Genomic DNA, 20,928 nt, shown 5'->3' on the forward strand with positions numbered 1-20,928 from the left:
GCAGAATTTAAATCCAATAGCAAGCTGAATGCCTGTGAATGACTGGATGCAGTTTCATGTGGACAAAGTGTGTAACTAAAATGTCTGTATCACTATTTTGCCAAAGTGCACAGCTGGAGTGTGTGATCACAAGATAAACCATTCCAGCCATGAGCAATCAGCAGTGCTTGAATTATGCAAATGCCATAGAAGCTCTCATATACTGTATGAAAACAAACTTAGGGAGAATATTTTCAGCTTGGTTTTAATACTATGTTGTAGAAATTTTGAAATTCTTACCACGCCAAATCTCACACACACACACACACACACACAAAAACACACTTGTTTTACTGCTATTAGCTCCCAATCTTCTAGAAGCCAGCACAGTGACTACTATAAAGGAGACCCAGTTAGTAACAGAATTACACAAAATCAGAGTCTTCATGACATGGAACCCTGTAAAATGTCATTATGTCTCCAAGAGTAAAAGACAGCCCTTTATAACCTTGGAGATTTTTCTAACCTTGTACTCAGACACTATTTCCTTCAATACAGTCACAGAATTACACAGATCCCTTTTTTGAAAGGAAGTAGACCTTTCTACTGCAGCAATTTAAAACAAAAAAATAGGTTTAAGTCTCCTGGGTGATAGAGGTAGATGGCTAAAGCAAGAGTCGCTTTGAACAGAAATAGTGATTACTGTCAGGAGACGTGCTACACAACACCTAGTGCTTACAAAGAACTTTTTGATCAGTATTTTAAACCCTGCAGCAAACTTAAAATTTTCCTAGTAACTTCTTCTCTCACAAGCCTTGGATTCCCATTCTATTAAAAAATAACAAGCAGGAGCATGCTAATGGTAAATTCACTAGAAGGAGATGGAGGCTGGTGCCCCTGTGCAACCTCTCCCTAGTGCAAAGCAGAAGAGAAGAAATGGACTACGTGATTAGAATTAATGCATGCAGTGGGCTGAGACAGAACATGGAGCAATTCCTCCAATTTCATGGGTTCAAGAACAATGATACTACTGGGAAGCGTTTGTAAATGTAAAGACTGTTTCAATGTAGTTTGCAAACTAACATTCATTTAGCTTTTGTAGCAAACCCTAGAGCACAAAACCCTAGCCCCTTGTAATGTATTTACCTGCTCCCAGAAAGTGTTTGCTACCAACATTTTTACATCTTTCCTTAATCTTCAGCAGAGATTGCCCCTTCCCTTAAAGGAAGCATTAGAAAAACACCAACTACTGATGGTGCCAGACATATTTCAGGAAGTTTGAAATAGGCAACTGACAATCTTGCCAAGTAATGCCTGAAAATATAAATCAAAGATCACCACTTACAAGCTATTTTGCTGCCTCTTAAGACAAAAGCTACACTCATACACCCTTCCAAAAGCCCACTGAAGCTTTAAGGTTAACAGGGAGTATAAACTTACTTTACTTCTGCACTGTCTTATTACTTTTCCACTTGTATTTCTTGTTTTACATGTTAACTTTCAAAATCATTAACCAACGCAGTGAGAGAGTCTTTCTCGTCTAGCAAAACCTGAAAGGGGGATGGAGATGCACAACACCCTCTCCACCCCAATTCCCTGAAATAAAAAACAAACAACAAACCTGAAAAAGGAATGTCCTTTTGACTTCAAGCTTTTTCTGTGTCAATAGTATTTTTTTAACTCTAAAAAAAATATGTTTTTTATGTGCACTTTTAACTTCATTGCAGTTTTTAAAACGTGTCAGTTCAGTCACTAAAGTTCTCTTGATGAATTTCTGTGGAAGTATCTGCATGAAGAATCTGCAAACTGCTACTATGTTAAAGTAACTATAACGCTTTAGAAATACTACTACTTAGGGAAAACGTCACATTTTACTTCTAGTTAAGTCCATTGAGAGATCAGAGAGATATTTAAATCCGTAGAAAAATGTTTATTTGGCACCTGTATTTTCGCATGTCCACTCTTAGAAGCTCAAATGCTGTAACTCTGAATGCTACAGATTGTCTTAATACAGCAGTTGCTGTGAAGCATGAGAAGTAAACAATTTATCAATGTACTTAATTACTTTTTTCTCCCTCCAGTGTAAAGATTCTAGTTAGAATAATTAAAATAGTAACTGTTCTGAAATTTGCAGATCCCTTAGTAAAAGGGTTCCTTTTAACTTGCCCTCTTAGGATCTGACTCTCAGACTGAGATCATCAGAACCATCTTCTTTGGAGTTGTCCTCACATTTTTGCACAGTCACCAAGTTCCACAAACAATGTGATCTTTTTACAGTTGCACACTACTTTGTTTACAACAACACTAACTGTGTTCAAACTGTAGCAGACACATATTTTTTTAACATTAAATTTTTATGTTTGGTTCGCAAGTGAAGTTCTCTCATTTTCCAGCACCTCACACAAACATGAGTACCCATGTTGGAGTGTGTTGACCAACACTGTAGACTGAAAGAAAACCTTGGGTTTAAGGCACCCAGAAGGTATCTTATTGTACAAGTCAGAGCCACCTGTTATTGTAGCTCCCACTGCTGCTTTCCTTTATCACTTTTATTGAAAAGTGAAGTGGAAGCAGACATGACTTCTTAATGCTTAAAGTGTCAACATTCTCTGTAACCTACGGGACCTACCCTTTATACTGTCTTGGGTGCAGCTAATCAGCTGATACCACAATCCTTCACAGGAAAATCAGTATCTTTTCCTCTTATTGCACATATTATATCCATTCCAAAATATAACCTGTTGCTATGATGATAAGCTTGTGATAGTTTTAGATTGTTTTAATCTTCCCCAATAAACATGATAAGAGGAAGAGAGTGGAAGTGCCCCGCTTGGTATAAGAAGGGAGATTTCAGAACAGGGAAGACTCCAAGGTACAATTCCTGTCTACGTCTCTTAGTTTGGAGCTGCCTAAACACTATCTTTGAGGCATGCCTACAAGTTTAATGGGGTGCATCCAAGATCTACATTCCCAATCCTCCTAGGGAATAGATTCAAATTTGTGAACTCCACCTCGAACCCAAGCAAGGGAGGGCAAATGCCTGTCATGATCTTTGTCTGATTCAGGCTGGCTCTGAGCACGCTCTGGCTTGGGGTTTGAAGAAGGTGGGTCAGGCTGCTGAACAGACATAGTCCGGCGGAGATGGTTTCTCTTGCGCAGAAACTCCGGTTGTGAGTGGAGGCCAAAGCTGCCTTTTCTCAGGATCATCCGAGAGTTGTTCTTTTTGGGTCGTGAATGGAGACTGAACTCCAGTGAGGCCAAGTGGGCTGCATAACCTTCACTGAGGAACTGAAACAGGACAAAAAGAAGAAAGGAAGTGACAAATTACTGCTGCCTTGACCTATGAGTGCTATGAGGAATTAAGTTTTGATCACTGGCATCCCAGTTAGACACCTACAGAGTGCCAACACTCCCCTCACTTTTTTTTTCAAGTGACCCATTCCATTTTTTCATTCAGAAATATGCAATGCATGCACTTGTAGACACAACCTGCAACCATCTGATTTTCTTTATTATTCACCCTTCCAGAAAATGCCTCATTTGTAACCCAAACTGCCTTTCTTTGAAATACTGTTGCTGCTTTGTGAATGTGTGAGTTTGCACATGCATTCACTTGCGTGCATTCCCTTGTCTTCCTTAGGACTTCCTGACTGAATAGCAAGAGTTACTTACTTGGCACTGTGCCTGGTATTTCTTTGTGGATCGTCCAACTATGTAGATCTGGGATGGCGACAGAGCCAAAACACTGTACACAGAAATATCCTTCATGGAACCATACGCAGCGCAGATTTTGATGTGGCACTGAAACAAACATTACTTCCAAAGTGAATGCACTATTGAACACCATGCAACTACAAGGCTGGTGCTTGATTTGCAATAAAGCAGCATATGAGTTCACTGTTAACAATTTCAATCTGTAAACCACAGAAAGCTAAATCCATCTGCCTGCATGTGAGCAAGAACCACAGCTATATGCACAGGAAAGAACAAGCAGTTCATTTACTTATTTGTCAGGACTGGAGGTCCCTTTGGATGTTTTATCAGCTTTCCTTGCTCTTTAAAAAGTGAGAAAAGAAATGAGGAATGGCAAAAAGACTTTGGGACATTCAGTAAGACTTACTGCTCAGAAGAAAGGAGATCTCTACTAATGACATTCTCTGAAAAGAGGTTTTAAGGCTATAAATAGTTTTCTAGTACCTCTTGCACGAGATTCCGGAGAAAAATGGTCTTTTGTCGCAGTGGGTCATGAACAAGTCCATCTGAGAAGAAGATCATTCCTTGTGGGAAATTGTGCTGGGACAACCATGAAACCACACGCTGCTTTTGCATATCTGGACGGCCGGTGATGTAGATAATCAGATATCCCAGGTCCTGCCAGTGCCTGTCAGAAGCAGTTAAATTATACAAGAGAAGAAAGAGAAACAACACTCACAGGTCAGGTCAACATGTTTTCTTCTAACTTCAGTTACAAGTCAGATGCTGTCCTTTAACAGGTGGAAAGGAGCCTAAGTCTCTTCTCCAACCAAGAAACTAAGTAATAATCTCTAACCTTGGGGGAGATGAGGAAAGCAAGAAAACACTGTTATACAAAATATTATCTAAAATATGAGAGCCACTTAAAAGTATACTTAGAATAAACTTCACAACACATCAGGTACTGCTACTTTGGAAGTCTTTAATAAGATTTCCTGCTATTTCAGCTATAAGGAATGGAAACCCTTGAAATATGAGATTTCTACATTCCCATCCAAGTTTCAAAATGAAAACTGCCTTTTTCCATCTAGTGCAACATTAACAGACCTGCAAGAATGGATTAAAAGGCCTTTTAATTTTTTCTCCAGAAAACATTCTTGCCTTCCTGGCACCTGGTATTTTTGAAGTACAAGTATGTCCTTATTTCAAATTAGTGAAACACAATATACACATGGAATAATTATTAATTCACTGCACATGCTTCAAGATCATATTCCCAAGAACCAACGCATTATCTTTAGGCAACTTAAACCACAAATTTCAATGTAATCCACAGTATTCTAATACTACTCTGAAATTCAGGCAGATACACTGAGCAAGAAAATATACAAATGTATCTGCAGAGACTCTTGACCCTTAGAAAACTGCCATCTGTTCAGTGTGACAACCCTTTTCCTTCCTATTGTGTTCAAACAGAAAGTCAGAGATTCAAAGTGTTCAAACCTCATTTACCTGACAACATCCACGGCCCCCGCTCGGACTTTGGGGTCACTCCCCATAATTGAAACACTTGCTGCAAAGGAACCATCAATGCTGAACACAACACATTCCATTCCTCGGGGCAGTACAGTCAGGTAACTTGCAGCACTGCTCTGGTCCCCTCTGGAGAGTCAAAGCAATACATTAATTTAAAAAGCAAAATGACAGAATTAATTTTCTGCACGTTCCAGTTAAGATTTGAAATTAGATCTGTCTGGACCTACAGCTCTAAAAATCACTGTCAAACATGGCTTCTGATTTCAGTCTTACGTGGGATAAGTGAAAATTACACTTTCAGGAAATAGTTTTCCAAAGAGAAATTTGGAAGCTGATCTTAAAAAAAAAAATCACATATGTAAAAATAACTAAAAGGATTTGAAAAAAACCCTGCAAACCCCCTTGAAATACTCACACTACTACTCAGACTTTCTCCACAAGCTTAACAGTTGGTAATATGAGCATTAGCCATCGTCTATCCTTGCAAATTACAATGGCAATGCCAGCTGAGAAAAGTAAGATTCTTACAATATGTGCTCACAGCCTAATGAACAAAGACAGGACAATTAATTTTGTTCCTCCTTAAACTTACTCCTGCACTCTAAAACTTCATTTTTGAATATAATTTTATTTGTGCATTGGTAACTCTATTTTTCTTGAATTGACTGCCTTTTTTATTAAACTGAGATAAAACATTTTCCTCAAGTAGCACTACATAGGAATGTAAGCTGATTTTGGGCTTTGTTAACTGCTGGATAGCAACACATTCTATTTCAGCTAAATTCACCTCATTGATTTAATCTCGCAAGTACAGATTCAAATGAAGCTTTTACCTAGTTTTGAAGTTCCTTCCTGATCACAACAACCCATCACAGCTTTAGTTTCAGCTTGGAGTTATTACCTGACCACCATTTTGATGGGATACACACCAACTCTCAATCTCTTCTGTTCAGGTATATTGTAGGATATTCGTCCACTGCTGTTGGATATCTCTGTGTCAAAATACACCCACCTACCCGAAGATGGCTCAGTCATTATGAAGATATCCACCTGCAAAAAACCAATGAAATAGTAATCTAGTGTGAGAGTCAACAAAACAACCCCTATTTACAAGGCATGCCAAGCCTAGACAGTATCAGTATCTCCAGCCATGGCTGGTTGTATACAGGGAAGTTTGAAGGAACTTCATGACTCAGTAAGAACTTCAAAGAGAGTCCTCTCAATAAGTAAACGCTTCCTAACATACAATACAAAAGTGTATTGCCTTCATAATTTATTGTCTTCATAATTTAAAGCCGTGATCTTAGCACTGCACATGTCAAACACAGATATACAGGTCAGAAATTTGGGAGGAACCCTAAACTAGGACAAAGAAAATTTTATCTTGCATGGCTATATTACCTTTTTGCACACTAAACCTACAAAATTTCATCTGGTTATTTCTCAAATCATAACCTCACCTACCACCAAAACACTTCAAATTATCAAAAGATTTCACCAATATGGTTTTCTTCAACTGAAATATTTAATCAAAATTAACATAAAGGATATTAAATATTTCACTGGACCTGAAACAAGCCAAGTAAAGCCTCCACACTTTAGTTTTGCCCTGAGCTCAGCAGCATTGCTCTCCTAATTTGCATAGAAATGCCTACAATCTCAGTGAATATGAAAAAATGTGTTCATTTGATGCTTGGTTTTATTAGCCATAAGCCTGGCTTCTGCAGGCAGCTTTAGGATTTCAATTGTATCACACTACTAATTTTGTAAACTAATCTTTACTTGCCCATGTGTAAGATACAGCAGCCACCCAGTCTCTTGAATGCTTATTCTTTTATCTAGTTGTTTTATCTGGATAGGATGATATATGATTTTCTTTTAGTGCTTTGTCAACTGCTATAAAATTCTTTTTCCCTCTTCCTCTGAAAGTTAATTGTCTCCAGTATGTGGTACAGCTGAATGGCAGGTTCAGAAACCACTGTGCAGCACCCTCCCCACTACCCAAAGGAAACAGCCATCATCAGGTAAGAGAGATGAGAGCTCAGAAAAAGGTCAACTATCAGGAAATCCCACTGTAGAGCTATTTTTGCTGAAGTAGCAGGGGGCTAGTGATATATTTCCCCTCACTGTCAGGCTTTTTCTGACACTGTACATGTGTCCTACATTCAACAACTGTTTCTACTAAAACTAAGAAAATTGATTGATCAGACTTCACCTTTTCACCTGTTAAAGCCACCATGTCCAGAGGTCCATACATAAAGCGCCCAACCAGCACCTGGGGACCATCTTCTGCTGCAATGACATCGTTAGCTCGGTGATTAGCAGTCACGTTCTGAAACAAGAGCAGAAGATAGCAAGGGTGCTGTTTGTTTTTGTCACGAGGCTGCTGTCTCTATTTTGTCAGGAACAATGACACAGAAACATAATCCTGAACAGTATGTCTGAGGTACATCAAGTGCACTACAAATCCATTTCAGCTGGAGCTTGATTTCCAATAATGGAGGGTTCCTGAACAGACCTTCTAGAGAGAGTGCTCCAGATGACCAAGTAAGAGAGAACATTTAAGGGAAAGCAAATTTTTATTCACTTGAAGTGGTGTCATAGAGCCACATCATTATGTGCAGGGCACAGGCATTTTAACTTACATTACTAACTGACTTAGTACCTGAAGAAAGGAGGAAATATTTTTGCCTGGCCTGTGGATTTGTCTAGCATAATAGAGCCTTTGCATAATGGAAACTTAGGGCTTGTCTGTTATTTAAAGAAAGAAATATACTTTCTCCCAACATGAAGTGATATATGAAGATGAAATTGCTCATATTCCCCAACCATTAATCTGACTGCCTCTGGATTAAGTTAGCAGTTTTCAGCTCTTTAGTTATACTCAGTTATGTAAACTCTTACTGGGGGAGATAAAACTCCATTTAAATTTCTGCCAAACCTATGTTCCACAGCTGCCACGTGTATTCAGAGTTAAACTTACCCTCAATTTGACATGTGTCCTTTTGCGCAGCCATTTTTCTCGTGGATTGGATAGACTTAGTGTTTCTGGATCCAGGTTGTCATTTTCCTTGAAATTTACATTTTCATACCTCATCACCTGAAATATTAGTATTTTAATAAAATCTGTGGCCTGGTACTTGGCAAAGAAAGAGAAATTACATTGGTGCCCCAGCTGAGTGACACTGCAGAGCCAAAAGCACAACGGAAGCAGAGAAAGGTAAAGCCATATGTTCACACTAACTGCACAGACAAACAAACAGCTTTCACTCTGTTGGCCAACATCTAATCTCAAATACTTATTGAACAGCTTTTCCTTTTTTCACAGAGCCTGCACATTCCTCCAGAGAAAATGGTGAAAACATTAGGATAGTACCAAGTGACAGTCCCATTGTCTTGACTACGGTCTGCAAAGTCAGTAAAGCAGCTTAAAACCACGGAAGCATTTTTTAATGTCCTTTATGAAGCAGATGTCAGACCCCTGACTTCATCTGTATCAATTTTCTACTTGTCTACTCAGAGAGAACATTTCTTACCCCTTCTGGGCATTGCTGCTGCAGTAGGTGATATGCAGGGACCCACAAGGACCCACTGAAGTCCAACTTGTGAACATATAGAACCCTTTTATGTCATGCACATTCTTACAACCTAAATATCGTACACTTACCAAGAAACTTGCATGTCCAACTCAGATTTCAGGACACAACCCACAGAATTCAGAATCTGGGTGTGGGTTATGCCACATTTCAACTGAAACCAGAAGCCCTGTCTCACTGAAATCTGTGGGTTGTACCTGCAATCACAAATAGCTTTTTTGAATGAGAAATAGATTAGCAGATCTTTCAAGCTGAACAGCTGTTTTTCTGTGCTGGAGTTTTACACTCTTGATGCCCTTGCTAGAAGAGTGGTCTAGAACCATTCTGAAAGATGTCTTACATGAAGTCCCTTGAGTAAAATCATGCTGCAACCAGAGTCAGTAAAGCAGCTGGCTTGCAACAAATCACAGTAATGTTGAGAAGTAAGCATGTTTTTTAACAAATTGGAATAAATTATATTTACTACAGGTAATGTGCAGGCAATATATGCACCCAGAGGACATTCAGGAGCCATTAGTCTTAATCTTAACCCCCAACAAGGGCAGAAGGTCCAGACTGTACTGGAACTAACCCATCCTTTATGTAGTGCTGTAAGCTCACATGCTGCTTTACAGACATGTTCTAAGAATTTAATAAGCCTTTCAAGCACTAAGAGATGTAATGAACATACAAGGCTAGGAAAGTCTCCTGTAAAGGAGAGACTCGGGTTTCTTAGAGAAGCAATACTTTCAAACTGGTATACTATCAAATGTATGCTAGTAATCTGATACTTAATAGGGAGACATATAATTATGTAAGGCTGGAGATAGCCTATTCCTTCAAAACCAGGACAAAATTAATACATAATGCAAGGTCAGACTGATCTGGGGCAGGGGAGGGGTGAGGTGTGCATGAGGATGCAGTATCACCAGTCACAAAGTCAGCAGTGCTAATGGTGGGCTCACCGTCCCCTTCACCTGTGCAATAAATGATGTGTCACTCCTACATGTACTCCTATGTGATGCCTACACAGTTAGCCATCTAACTGATCTAAAGATTAAAAGACACCATTGGACAATACAATTAACAATCACAAGGTTCTCTGTTGCAAAGAGAAAGAAAAGAAGATCAATTACTTGTCTTAAGATGAAGGCCACAACATCTGTTGATTCCCAGTAGCTGGCATGAAAGAGATGTGGCAGGGCCACCGTTGGAAAGGCTGTCAGCACATCTGGACAATACAAGGCATAATCTAATCGTTTTGTTCCCCACCACTTTGCAGTAACTACAAAAAATGAAGCAAACAAAACAGCACAAATTTCTATATCAATAAATTTCTTACTGTCTTCATTTTTAAGCTAGATAATGGAATTAAGTCTTCTGCTTTCTTTATGTTGGCATTTTGAGTCTGTTAAATGTATCTATCATTCATGAAAGTACTGTTTTTACTGACTGCATCATCACTTAACTGCCTGCTATCTAAAGAGTCCTTTGGGGTCCAAGTTTTGGGAAGCAGAAATCACCTCAGCATGATCCCCACCACCTTCTGGTCCACAGAAAATGTACAGTGAAAGACTAGTACTTTTTTTGTTTTAGGGTAAGAATTGCAAATGTCTCCCAAACAGTGAAGCAAATATTGAGATAGATAGATAGATAGATAGATAGATAGATAGATAGACAGACAGACAGACAGACAGACACATATGACATTGGCCTACATCAGGACAATATAATGATTTATAGCACTTTTTTTATCTTAATAATATTATCTACCTATACTGCTTCACACCTGGAACATGATCATAAATCCCTCTTACTAGGAAACTCTTGGGGCTATTTATGAGTGGCACCTTAATATAAAATTGCGTCTCCTTTTCTATTACTTTATCTAATTACAAACAGAAAAGAAAGATAACTTGTGTGATATAAAATTGCAGAAATGAGCTATTCTCATTCTTCCCAAATTCCAAACAGATATTTTCTTTTCATGATCAACTTTTTCACAGAAATGATGTGAAGGGAAAGGCTGTTGCCATATCCAATAGCACATGGCACCAGGCTTCACTCACTGTTGGTGAGGTATGCTGATGGCAAGCTTTCCGTTGATCCAGAGTTTTCACTGTTTGTGCTGCCCAAGCTCAACTTTCTTGTTTTCCCTTGTGGTTGATCAGATGTATTTGGAGATTCAGGACTCTCCTGAGAGAAAGGTATGTTCAAAGAGCTGTTCTCAAGGAACAGACCACTGTGATTGTGGAGAGCATCACCTGCAGGTTACAAAAATGAAAATAATATTAAAAAAAGAGGGATGCACACCATGGTTTTGAAAGTAGTGTTTGTGTATATATCTTATTTGTTTATTTATTAATTTATTTTCAAATACAGGGCTAATGAGCATTTTCCTGAATAATATCAAATTCAAAGCCCATGGATGAAACTTCCTCCTCTGGAGGACAGCATGTCACAGCACAACTATATGGAGAAAGCACCATGAACGTGCAATAGCAGCTGGGTGCTTCTGGCCAGGATCTTCCAATGTGGGTAGTGCTGCTGGGATGCTATTTTACTTCACATTGAATCCTACTCATTTTAAAGTCATTTTCTGAGAAGAATGCACAGCCCTGGGAGTCTGTGATACTACTCTGGTCCTCGTTCCGACATTAGCAGAATGTCCTTTTTTGCATAATGTGACAAGTCAAAGACACTTCATACCTGTATGATTTTACCTTATTTTCTATAAAATAAAAAAAGCACAATTCCTTCTACTAGCACCTTGCTCATCCACCCTTTCATCTTTCTTGCATGAAATCAATCTACTTCTGGGTTTTTTTTTGCCTGGATTCAAATTTTTATTACCAACATAACCATCATTTAGTAGCCCACCTAGGAGAACAGCAATCAAGACTGCTCAGTGGTGTGATTTGTCCTAGTAGCTATTTACAACAAACCAACCACAAGTGACCAAAAGAAACAATATGTGAAGATTTAGGCAAAGGTCAACTAATTGTAAAAATAAATTGTTTAAAATGATAGTCAAAGACATGGAATTTTCCAAGTGACACTTCAACTAGAACAGTGGTATCACCTTCCAACTCCTCTCTAGCACAACTAGTAACACAAACCTCATGTATAATAATACTTTTTTCTTACTAATCTTCTTTGGTTCCACACTTGTTAAGTATGTCTGTGCTACTTAGTCCCAGATGACTTGTTTTTTGCATGCCAGCACATTGCTATTTCAAATTCTCTTGAGCTGTGTGAGGAGGGAACACCTAAGAGAACAGGCAATGAGAGCTATGAAAACAGGCACTGTACCTAACTGGTGAGATCTTCCATCCCCTAGTGGATATCTCTGGTACCGTGGGACACTGAATGGAGGAAGAAGATGGAATCTTTTCTCCAGCAGTGGTTCAAGTCTGCAGGCAGAGGGGTCAGCAGAGTGAAAGAAGCTGTACACTTGGCTGCAGGCTGGTCGCACCTGGCATACTTGGATGAGAATGAGACACAGAGGGAGGTCAGTATTGCTGCCATACAATTTTCAAGGAGTCTGTACAGAAACATAGTTAATATGGACTTCTCCAGATTAGCACACACCTGGTCAAAAGAAATTTAACTGAATTGTTTCCTATTTCATATGTAAAGAAAAAAAACTGCACAGGAGTTTACAGAGCCATTACAATCTGAGATGGGGGAACACAGGAAATGTGAAGAGCAGCAGAAGATAAACAGATGGAAGCAAGAAAGGAAAAAGAAGTTAAAAATCTTGTAAATATATTATTGAGCATTATAGCTGTGATGCTCAACACTTCAAATATTTACCAGTAAATGGGCTTGTGACATCCAGAGGACTTAAACCTAGGGGACAGCAGAACCTTCCCTTATATTTAAAAAAAAATTGATTCTATCAAAACAAATAAATAAATACATCCGAATTTTACTTGTCACATTTCCAGGTAGCTTTCTACCTTTAATTTCAGTAAAGAGGGCACCTGGCTCTTTTCAACTGGTTTCCAACTGTCTGCATAATAGGTTTCAAATTGTCTGTTTTCCTCTCAACTGTGCCACAATCATCAGTTTAAAATGGGATTTTTTTATCATATGCACCTTTAATTATGCTTCAAGTAGATGCTGCTCACCTCAGAATGTGTTTGAAATGCCCATCAGTTGAGCTGCTCTGAAAGCATATTCCTCCTTTTCAGTATACCAGAGGAAGGATGGAAGTGAGAGCTAATTTGAAGAAAATAGTTTAAAATACTAGTGATTAACATGAAATTTTCCTGTCAAAGTGTCTGGAGGGTAGCAGAGCAGAGACTGGGGAAAGAACTACTGGCTAGGAAAAAAACCCCTTGGAGTTCTGAATTGTTGTCTCTTCTCATTATTGTAACAGATTTTCTCCCTCACCTGATAAACGAATGCATCATTTCCCATAAAGATGCTGTGCTATCCAAGGCTCATACCATGAAAAGAGACAAAGCACGTGCTGAATAATGAAAAGTAAACTAAGCTTTTAACTTAGTTACTTTAAAATCTTTTAGACTTTAAAGATCCAGATGCTTTAGAAATAAAACTAGAAGAATCCTCTCTGTGTCTGATCACTAGGCTCTATTACTAGAGAGGAAGAATGGCTTACAAGCAACACACCTGAGGGCCAAATCCTCCCGTAAAGTCAGACACAAACAAGAGGTAATGCTGAAGCAAGCAGAGATGTTATTTTTGGTATTGTTTTCAAGGACTGATCTTTGGTAAAGTGGGAGCTTCATGATCTATGACATGGAATATATGATTAACAGAAAACATGGGACACATATCTGTCCCATATATTTGAAGTGAGCAGTGACATCCCTGGAACAATCCTCATCACCTCAGTACCTACCTGCATTAACGCTCCCATCTCTTAAAGGAAGAAACTTACTTCACTCCCTCACTTTAACTAGGCTCCTTTATTTACCTCCTTTTGGCGTGAGCCTCTTTGTTGACAAAAGTCATTATGCATCCTGTACTGTACTGCCAAGGAGAGCTTACCATCCAGGCCAGGCAGAACAGTGCTCCTCATGGCCAGCACCAAACCAAGCGGCGATCCAAACAGGAAGAAATCAGACACCTCAAATTCAAACCGGCCTAGATTTACTTCTGAGAGACTGGAATCCACAGGAGGAAGGTCTGCACCATCTTTCAATACGCTTGAGTGGATGCTGAGCAAAGAAAATACTGAATCAAAAATAATAAAGAGGGCATTCCGAAAAAAAAGAACATTCCTGAAACAGGATGCCTAGAAAGCTCTGGCACTGGCATTTAGATCTAAGCTGTACACCTTAAAACTGTAAAATGATATTGCAGTATAGCAGCTATGATTTTCAGTGAGGCTGTAAAATTTCAGTAAATTTACTACCTTCAACAAGAGTTTCCTGGAATTATTCTACAGAACACTTGGTAAAGTTTTGCAAGGACCATGAATATTTAAGTTAACTGCTTTAAATATAACTCAGTATTTCTCCTATAAAAGAACCGAAAAGTGACTGACCAAAAACATCTTCATGCTTTCAGTTGCAGAAAGAGAAAAACAACTATTCTGTCTCAGAGGGAAAACATTCTACAACACATTGATATCCAGAAAATGCAATGGTTTCAAAATGAATACAGAATAGTCAACATAAACAAAGCAAAGGACATTCAGTCAAAGCAAGAACAGAATAGAATTACCTGTAGAATTACCTTAACCTGCTACTAGGAAAAATACCAGACTCAAAATAAAGCACAGTAGTAAGCCTGCATTATACTCAACTCTAGCAGAACTGAAACTTCAACACACAGTAAGACTTCCTCCTCTGCATCACTCACAATGAAATAAAGGAAATAGGATGATAGATAGAGGAAACAAAAGCCCAAATAATTCAGGTTAAGTAAAAATCCAAATAGCTTAGAACCAGCAGTAACAATGAGACAAAGGGAATGTTTATGTTCCCATCCTGTGCATTTCAAAGGTTTCTTAGGATAAAGGAAAACTAAGTTAACTTCTCCCCTAAATCCCTTCCTCATGTAAGCCAAATGTTTATGCAGGGCGCTGCTTTTGTTGCTGTTTTAAAGCTGATCTGAATAGCTTATAGACCAATGGGAGCACCTGCAGCAATTATCTCACTAGAGGATAATGAATGCCCTGAACGCAAAGTCAGGGGGATCGTTAGAAAGAAATAGGAAACAGAAATTTACAATTATAAAGTATTCATCCATCCTGAGTGGGCTGTACTGAAGAAACAGAACTTTGTGCATTCATTTTTGCATGTTCAAAACCCTCACAACTGAATAAAGATTAAATAAAGAACTTTCCAGATGTGACCACTAAATCCATAGTTTTCTTTGAGGGATAGATAAGCACTTAAAGCAAATCTCCAGAAATGCACCACAAACACTAACAATGCCTCTTGCTAACAGGCTGCTTTCAATGACAAGCCCATTTCTTCCACTCAGCCATGGAGCACTGGTTACCTGGACAGGAGTGCGTGATGCTGGCTTATGGTATCACAGTCATAAGTGGATGAGTCACTCTGTTTCCGAGGCAGCCTTTGCTTCCCATCCTCCATGATTCCCGAGATGTCAATATTGCTTTTGCTCAGGTGTTTGCTGTCACCCAGACTGGAGTCCTCTGCTAAGAGTGGATTATCCTTCAGAAAATGAACAGAGCAAAGGGAAGATTTAGACAGATAACAAAATACAAATGAGCTTATATGAAATGCCTGCATTTATAGATATGACCTCACTTGCAACAAAGGGTGGAAGGGATTAAAAATTTCTCTTTGCAGTAGAAGGAAAGAGATGAAGACTAAATTTCCCTTCAAGATAATAGCCTAAAAACCAGAAGGATAATCAGGAATTTAAGGGTGGAGAGGGGTGCAAAGGGTGGAAAGGAGGAGTAACACAAAACACCTCACACAGTGTCAGCTCTAATTTATCACACCTACTTGAGCTTGAAGTTCATAAGATCAGTTGAACTTCAATTTCCTTTCTGAAGTGTGTTGCACACAATGAAGTTTACATGCTAGCATTACTTAAAAATTACTGTACTTTTACTACTATGAAATCTTTCCTGGATCACAGGTAGAATACATCCTCTCTTCTGTGCAAATACAGCACTTTAGTATAGACACTCGGTGGTCCATTCACAGATCTACAGGTGACTTGCATTCCTTATGAAGAAAGAGGCACTTTCACTAATCATTAAAACTTACTCATAGTATACCTTAATACTAGACTACTCCCAGGCAGTAGCGTAAGGAATCCCAGACCCCAGGTGACAAGAACAATAAAAAAAAAAAAAAAAAAAAAAAAAAAAAAAAAAAAAAAAAAAAAAAAAAAAGAAAGAAAGAACGAAAGAACAAAAGAAAGCATTTTGACAAAAATGGCAGAGACTTCTGAGCAAGGACATGTTTGCAGCTACAGTTAGGGATACAATATAGAGCACTTGGTAACCCTACTTTAAAGGGTAACAGATAAAGCCTTCACTACTGATTTCTGTGTACCATAAAACTGAAGCTGACAACTTAATTTTTAACAGCAAATTTTTGATACATGGGCAGAATCCATGCATCCCATCCCATCATGGCAATTAACCAAATCCTTAACTTTCCACTGGCTTATATGGAGCTAATTTCCTCCATGGAATGAATCTATAGGGCTTCAGCTTTGCGTATGTTTTTTCTCTTCACCTGGATGCTGCTGATGCTTCCTCTCCTGCTAGTGTTCCGACTCTCAAAAGCTGTATTAGAATTATAGCAGATGGCATCAAATCCCAAAATTCCTCCAATGCAGTCACCTATAAGACACACCTGAAAAAAAGATTTTTTTTTTTTTGAGATGTAGCAAGCTTTTAAAAGAGACAAAAAAGCATCACAGTACTGCAGAGGAGTTTCTGTCTTACTTCATACCCTCGTTACTGGTTTTTACACTTTGGTTTATATTGCAGCTACTTTTTTCTACTTTATTTTATCACCAGAAATAGGCCCTATGAGAAGAATATCTGTCCAAAGGACTATTTTGATGAGTGGGAGTTGTGCCAATGGATTGGACTCTTCCAGCTGCTTGCAGCCAGATTCCAGCTTGATAAGTCCAGATCACTGGACGACCAGTGTCACAGAGATTTCAAGCCACTTAACATTTCCTTCAGAGTCATACAGGGGAGAGAACCTTACAGATTGGCACTCCATTGTCTAGACAAGGGAACAGAACTTTAAAATGAGGTACTAAGCAGACAGAGTCACTCTTGTTTCACATTTAATATAAAGGCTAACAGATAAAGCCTTCACTACTGATTAGAAGCCACCTTCGAAGTACGGATCTGGCAATTCAAAATACATACACTACTAAAACTGGGAATTCAGGAGTAATTTTATGGTACACTAGAATCTCCCTCACAAGCCAATTCCACTGAACACCTCCCCATCTCACACCAGAATTCTTCCTCCCTGTTGCCCTGTCTGTGTCTGAGCATGGGTAACAGCTTGATAACATGCTACAGCAAGCCTCTCCTCACGATGTTCAAACTGAAGCAATTGTCTAATCTGTTGTTCCTAAAACTGATTAGCATAACAGAAGATATTACAAACCTTAACTTCTAAACTTAATTCAGCTTGACTACAACATTAAACTGCAAGTTTTGGATACAGGATGTTGTGCATATTTTCTCTAAAGTGAAAAATGTTAGAAAAAGCAAGTTCTTCAAGACGCAGGTAGGGAAAAATCCCAAACTCCTCTCAGTGCATACCCAAGTAGCATCCTTCCTATACTGAGTACATTTCTTGTACTCAACTAAAATTATTAAAAAACACTTAAAAAAATAAAATAAAACATCAAAATACACTGAGGTGATATCTATCCTAAGGCATTTCTGTTTCTAAAGTTGTACACAATTGAACAGCATGCCAATTTACTCTTCGATTTTCAAATTCCTATGCTGCATAATGAAGTCCACAAAGAGCTGAAAATCTTATGATACAGGTAAGCTTAATAAAATTAACAGCACTTTTTGCAGGGAGTTGGCAATATCTTCTTCAATTTACCACTGAGATTCTAATCCTTAGTATTACTGGCATTAAGGGAAGTGAGTTAATTTGTTCCAGATACTATATAAAATAAAAAATGGCAATCTCTGATCTAATGAACTTATAACGCAAATTGACAGAAGAGACAAAAATATGAAAGGAAAGATCCACACAGGATGCATGTCAGGATATATGATATATATTCAATCAGTACAGGACTTATTCAGAGGCAGAGGTGAAATTTCTATCTAAGGACAAACGTAAAAGCCCTTTAGAGAGCACAGAGAAGTCACTTCCATTTTAACAGTGCTGGTAGTTGATGGTGAAAATTCTGTGGAACATACAGAGGGAAAGCAGACTCTTCCACGGGAAGTAATACATATCTAATTTGTAAACCACAACAGGGAGACTTTTTTGTATCTTTGTCAAAGAAAAAAATCGTCATATTAAAGTTCTATTGAGAAAATTTTCATATTATTTTTGTAACTGGTATCATTCTTCTTTACATAATTTCATGTTTCATAATGCTCTGCCACTGCAGCTGGGCTGGTTTTATGCTTTAACCAAGAGCAGTTTACTACATGTAGCAAAACTGGCTTCCAACCAAATTTCAGCCTAAAAATACTGACACATCACAGCACACTCTTATTAGTGCCATGGGGAAGAATTTGTGTAATAAGACACATGCTTCCCTTCAAAGTTTACACTGTACTCTATATTAAGTGTATTTTCTTTCTTTTTCTGAAGTGTGGAGGTCACTGTATTTAAAGGGAGTGCATGTTTCTGGCAACTGCAGATGGCACCATTACAGAATAATACCAGTTACTCCCAGAGGGTATCAATATTCTATTTCCATGTGAAGTAGGAGGCTTTGTAGACTAAAGATGGTGAAGCAGGAAAGTAACTGACAGGTACTGTCAGTTGAAAGAAGCCTGTAGGTGACTTCATTGGTGTGCGGGTCAGAAAAATGGCACTATTTCCCCAGAGTTAGACAGGAAATCTGCAACACTGTTAGCAACTAGTATATGTCTTCTATGTTTTGTTACCGTCACTCACTTTATTACTATACTGACAGGGGCAAAGAAGAAATAATAGTTCAGTACTGGATTTCTTAGGATCTTAAAGGTGTCCCAGTTTTTCCACCAGCTGTATCTGAAGAACCCATTAACAGAGATGATCACTAGTCTCAGGCTGGCATGCTTGCTCACTCTGCACCCCTCTTATGGTACCATAGCAAAGTAAGAGGTTAGGAGCCAAAATGCTGGTGGGAGCATGTATATAATCTTCTACCAGCTGAGTAAATCCACGTGAGAGTGTCCAGGATTCCAGAAGTGCCTGTCTGGTGCTGGACACTGAGAAGGCATTTTGTGAAGGTGACCTCATGCTAACATTCATTCATCCTATTTGTAGTGCCCCACACTCATTACTCAAACCCCTCAACACAATGGATGAAGAAGAAACAGCCCTGCTCTGAAGAAATCTTACTTTGATATAAGAGGAAATAGCCCTACCTGTCCATTAAAACCAGCACCATCAGTAGATTTGAGAAACTCATTGTAAACTTGATTTGCTCTACTGATCACCATGGCAACTGCATCCTGGTATTGAGGAGATGAAACAGCCAGCAAAGGCAAGGCAGCCAGTGGGATGTGGTCTTCACTGCTGCTGAGACAGCTCTCATCATAGCTGTAGGGATTTAGGCTAGAAAAGGACAGATTATCATCAGGAAAACTGCAAGAGGCAGCACATGGCATTAGAGAATGAGCAGTTATGTACAGAAATGGGTTGGGCTACTGCAGTTAACAATGAGCAAACACAGGAAGGATCATCTTCTCAGAGAATTCAACTCCTTAAAAAACCCAAGGCATTACTACTCTATTATCTCCTTAACTATTCTGCAGGGTTTTTTGCTCTACATGAGCTTCAAATGTAACTCTGGGCACTGTACTGCAACAAAAGACTCTAAAAGCAAACATCACTTAGGGAAGCCGAAGACAAAACAAAGAGAAGTGTCTCTTTGCTTAGAAAAACAGAAATCAAGAAAATCTGATTCTCTCCTCCTCTCTCCGGAGTTCAGCAGTTAATCCTGTTTTGCACTTGTAGAAGAAAGTAATGTTACTTGAAAACATTCTCTCATTCAATGAGTGAATTTCAAGACTGAAAAAGCAGCTGAGGAAGAGCAGCTACAGAAGTGGATCCATCTCATAAAAATATTTTTTAAAACAAATTCTTCTGCTTTGAAGGATTAAGGTCACTGCAAGTCTTGCAGTCAGTAAAGATTAAGAATGATTCACAAAATTTCATTATGAAAAATATGAGTCACAAAAAATCATTCAAAACCACAATGTATAACCAAACACCAGGGAATGCAAATCAACTTACCTGGAAACAAGAGAGAAAGCTGCTGAACAGATTGCTGGGCAGGGAACAAGTCTCATTAAGATGTGGCCCAAAGAGGCAGGGAAATGGGCTCGGGTCACCTTCTCAAACACAGAACTGAAGGTGTTGATGTCTGCCACCTTGCTGCTGTGGTCACTTCCAGTGTCCAATATGTTCCCTCCATGTAGGATCAAAATTAACACGTGAGTTTTGCAGTTCTGGTGTTGAACTCCTTCCTGCGAGAAAAACACGAAATAGGAAAGAAGGTGGCATTTTTATAGACTTTGTTAGTTTGCTTGGGGTCAACATTAGCAGTAATTTTTTTTTCCTGCCACCCCCACCAGGATAATTTTGTGATATTTCCTTTCTCTGGAGTGGGTGGCGGTGTGTGTATGCATGTGCACGTGTCCTGTGCTCCATTTAATTCAAGTTGGTCTGAACCACATAGAGGCCACTATGCTCTGACACAAACCCTGAGCAGCACAGATGTAGATTTCAGATCAACAAAGATTAAGACAGCTTTGTGTACATCAGAAGCTACTTAAAATACTCTGGGACTGGAGAAAAATTCCAACCTCCATAGGCAGCATAAGCAATCATCTGTCTAGGTATCCCTAGTGACTGCTTCATTTACTGACAAGGTTCTTATTCAAAAAAGACAAATTTCTCTGCCAATGAAAACATTCAGCAAAAGCAGATGATACAGTTATCTCAGACTTTTGAGACTGGTAGCTTCT

The 20,928-nt window shown here is 38.8% G+C and overlaps 1 protein-coding gene across 1 annotated transcript in view; it reads right to left on the bottom strand.

Annotated features, from left to right (window-relative positions):
• Nucleotides 1-505: 505 nt before the first annotated feature.
• PITPNM3 (PITPNM family member 3) overlaps nucleotides 506-20,928 on the bottom strand; it is a 45,946-nt gene continuing 25,523 nt past the window's right edge. The window contains exons 6-20 of the mRNA XM_056506351.1: nucleotides 20,195-20,427; nucleotides 19,324-19,513; nucleotides 16,481-16,600; nucleotides 15,264-15,439; nucleotides 13,803-13,972; nucleotides 12,096-12,266; nucleotides 10,853-11,047; nucleotides 9,920-10,068; nucleotides 8,192-8,308; nucleotides 7,424-7,540; nucleotides 6,110-6,258; nucleotides 5,185-5,334; nucleotides 4,177-4,360; nucleotides 3,652-3,780; nucleotides 506-3,267 (exon numbers count right to left, since the gene is read on the bottom strand). Coding sequence (XP_056362326.1) covers nucleotides 2,959-3,267; nucleotides 3,652-3,780; nucleotides 4,177-4,360; nucleotides 5,185-5,334; nucleotides 6,110-6,258; nucleotides 7,424-7,540; nucleotides 8,192-8,308; nucleotides 9,920-10,068; nucleotides 10,853-11,047; nucleotides 12,096-12,266; nucleotides 13,803-13,972; nucleotides 15,264-15,439; nucleotides 16,481-16,600; nucleotides 19,324-19,513; nucleotides 20,195-20,427 — 2,559 coding nt within the window. The 3' untranslated portion in view covers nucleotides 506-2,958. The remainder of the gene's footprint in view (nucleotides 3,268-3,651; nucleotides 3,781-4,176; nucleotides 4,361-5,184; nucleotides 5,335-6,109; nucleotides 6,259-7,423; nucleotides 7,541-8,191; nucleotides 8,309-9,919; nucleotides 10,069-10,852; nucleotides 11,048-12,095; nucleotides 12,267-13,802; nucleotides 13,973-15,263; nucleotides 15,440-16,480; nucleotides 16,601-19,323; nucleotides 19,514-20,194; nucleotides 20,428-20,928) is intronic.

Source organism: Oenanthe melanoleuca, chromosome 19 (genome assembly GCF_029582105.1).
Source record: "Oenanthe melanoleuca isolate GR-GAL-2019-014 chromosome 19, OMel1.0, whole genome shotgun sequence".
NCBI lineage: Eukaryota > Metazoa > Chordata > Aves > Passeriformes > Muscicapidae > Oenanthe > Oenanthe melanoleuca.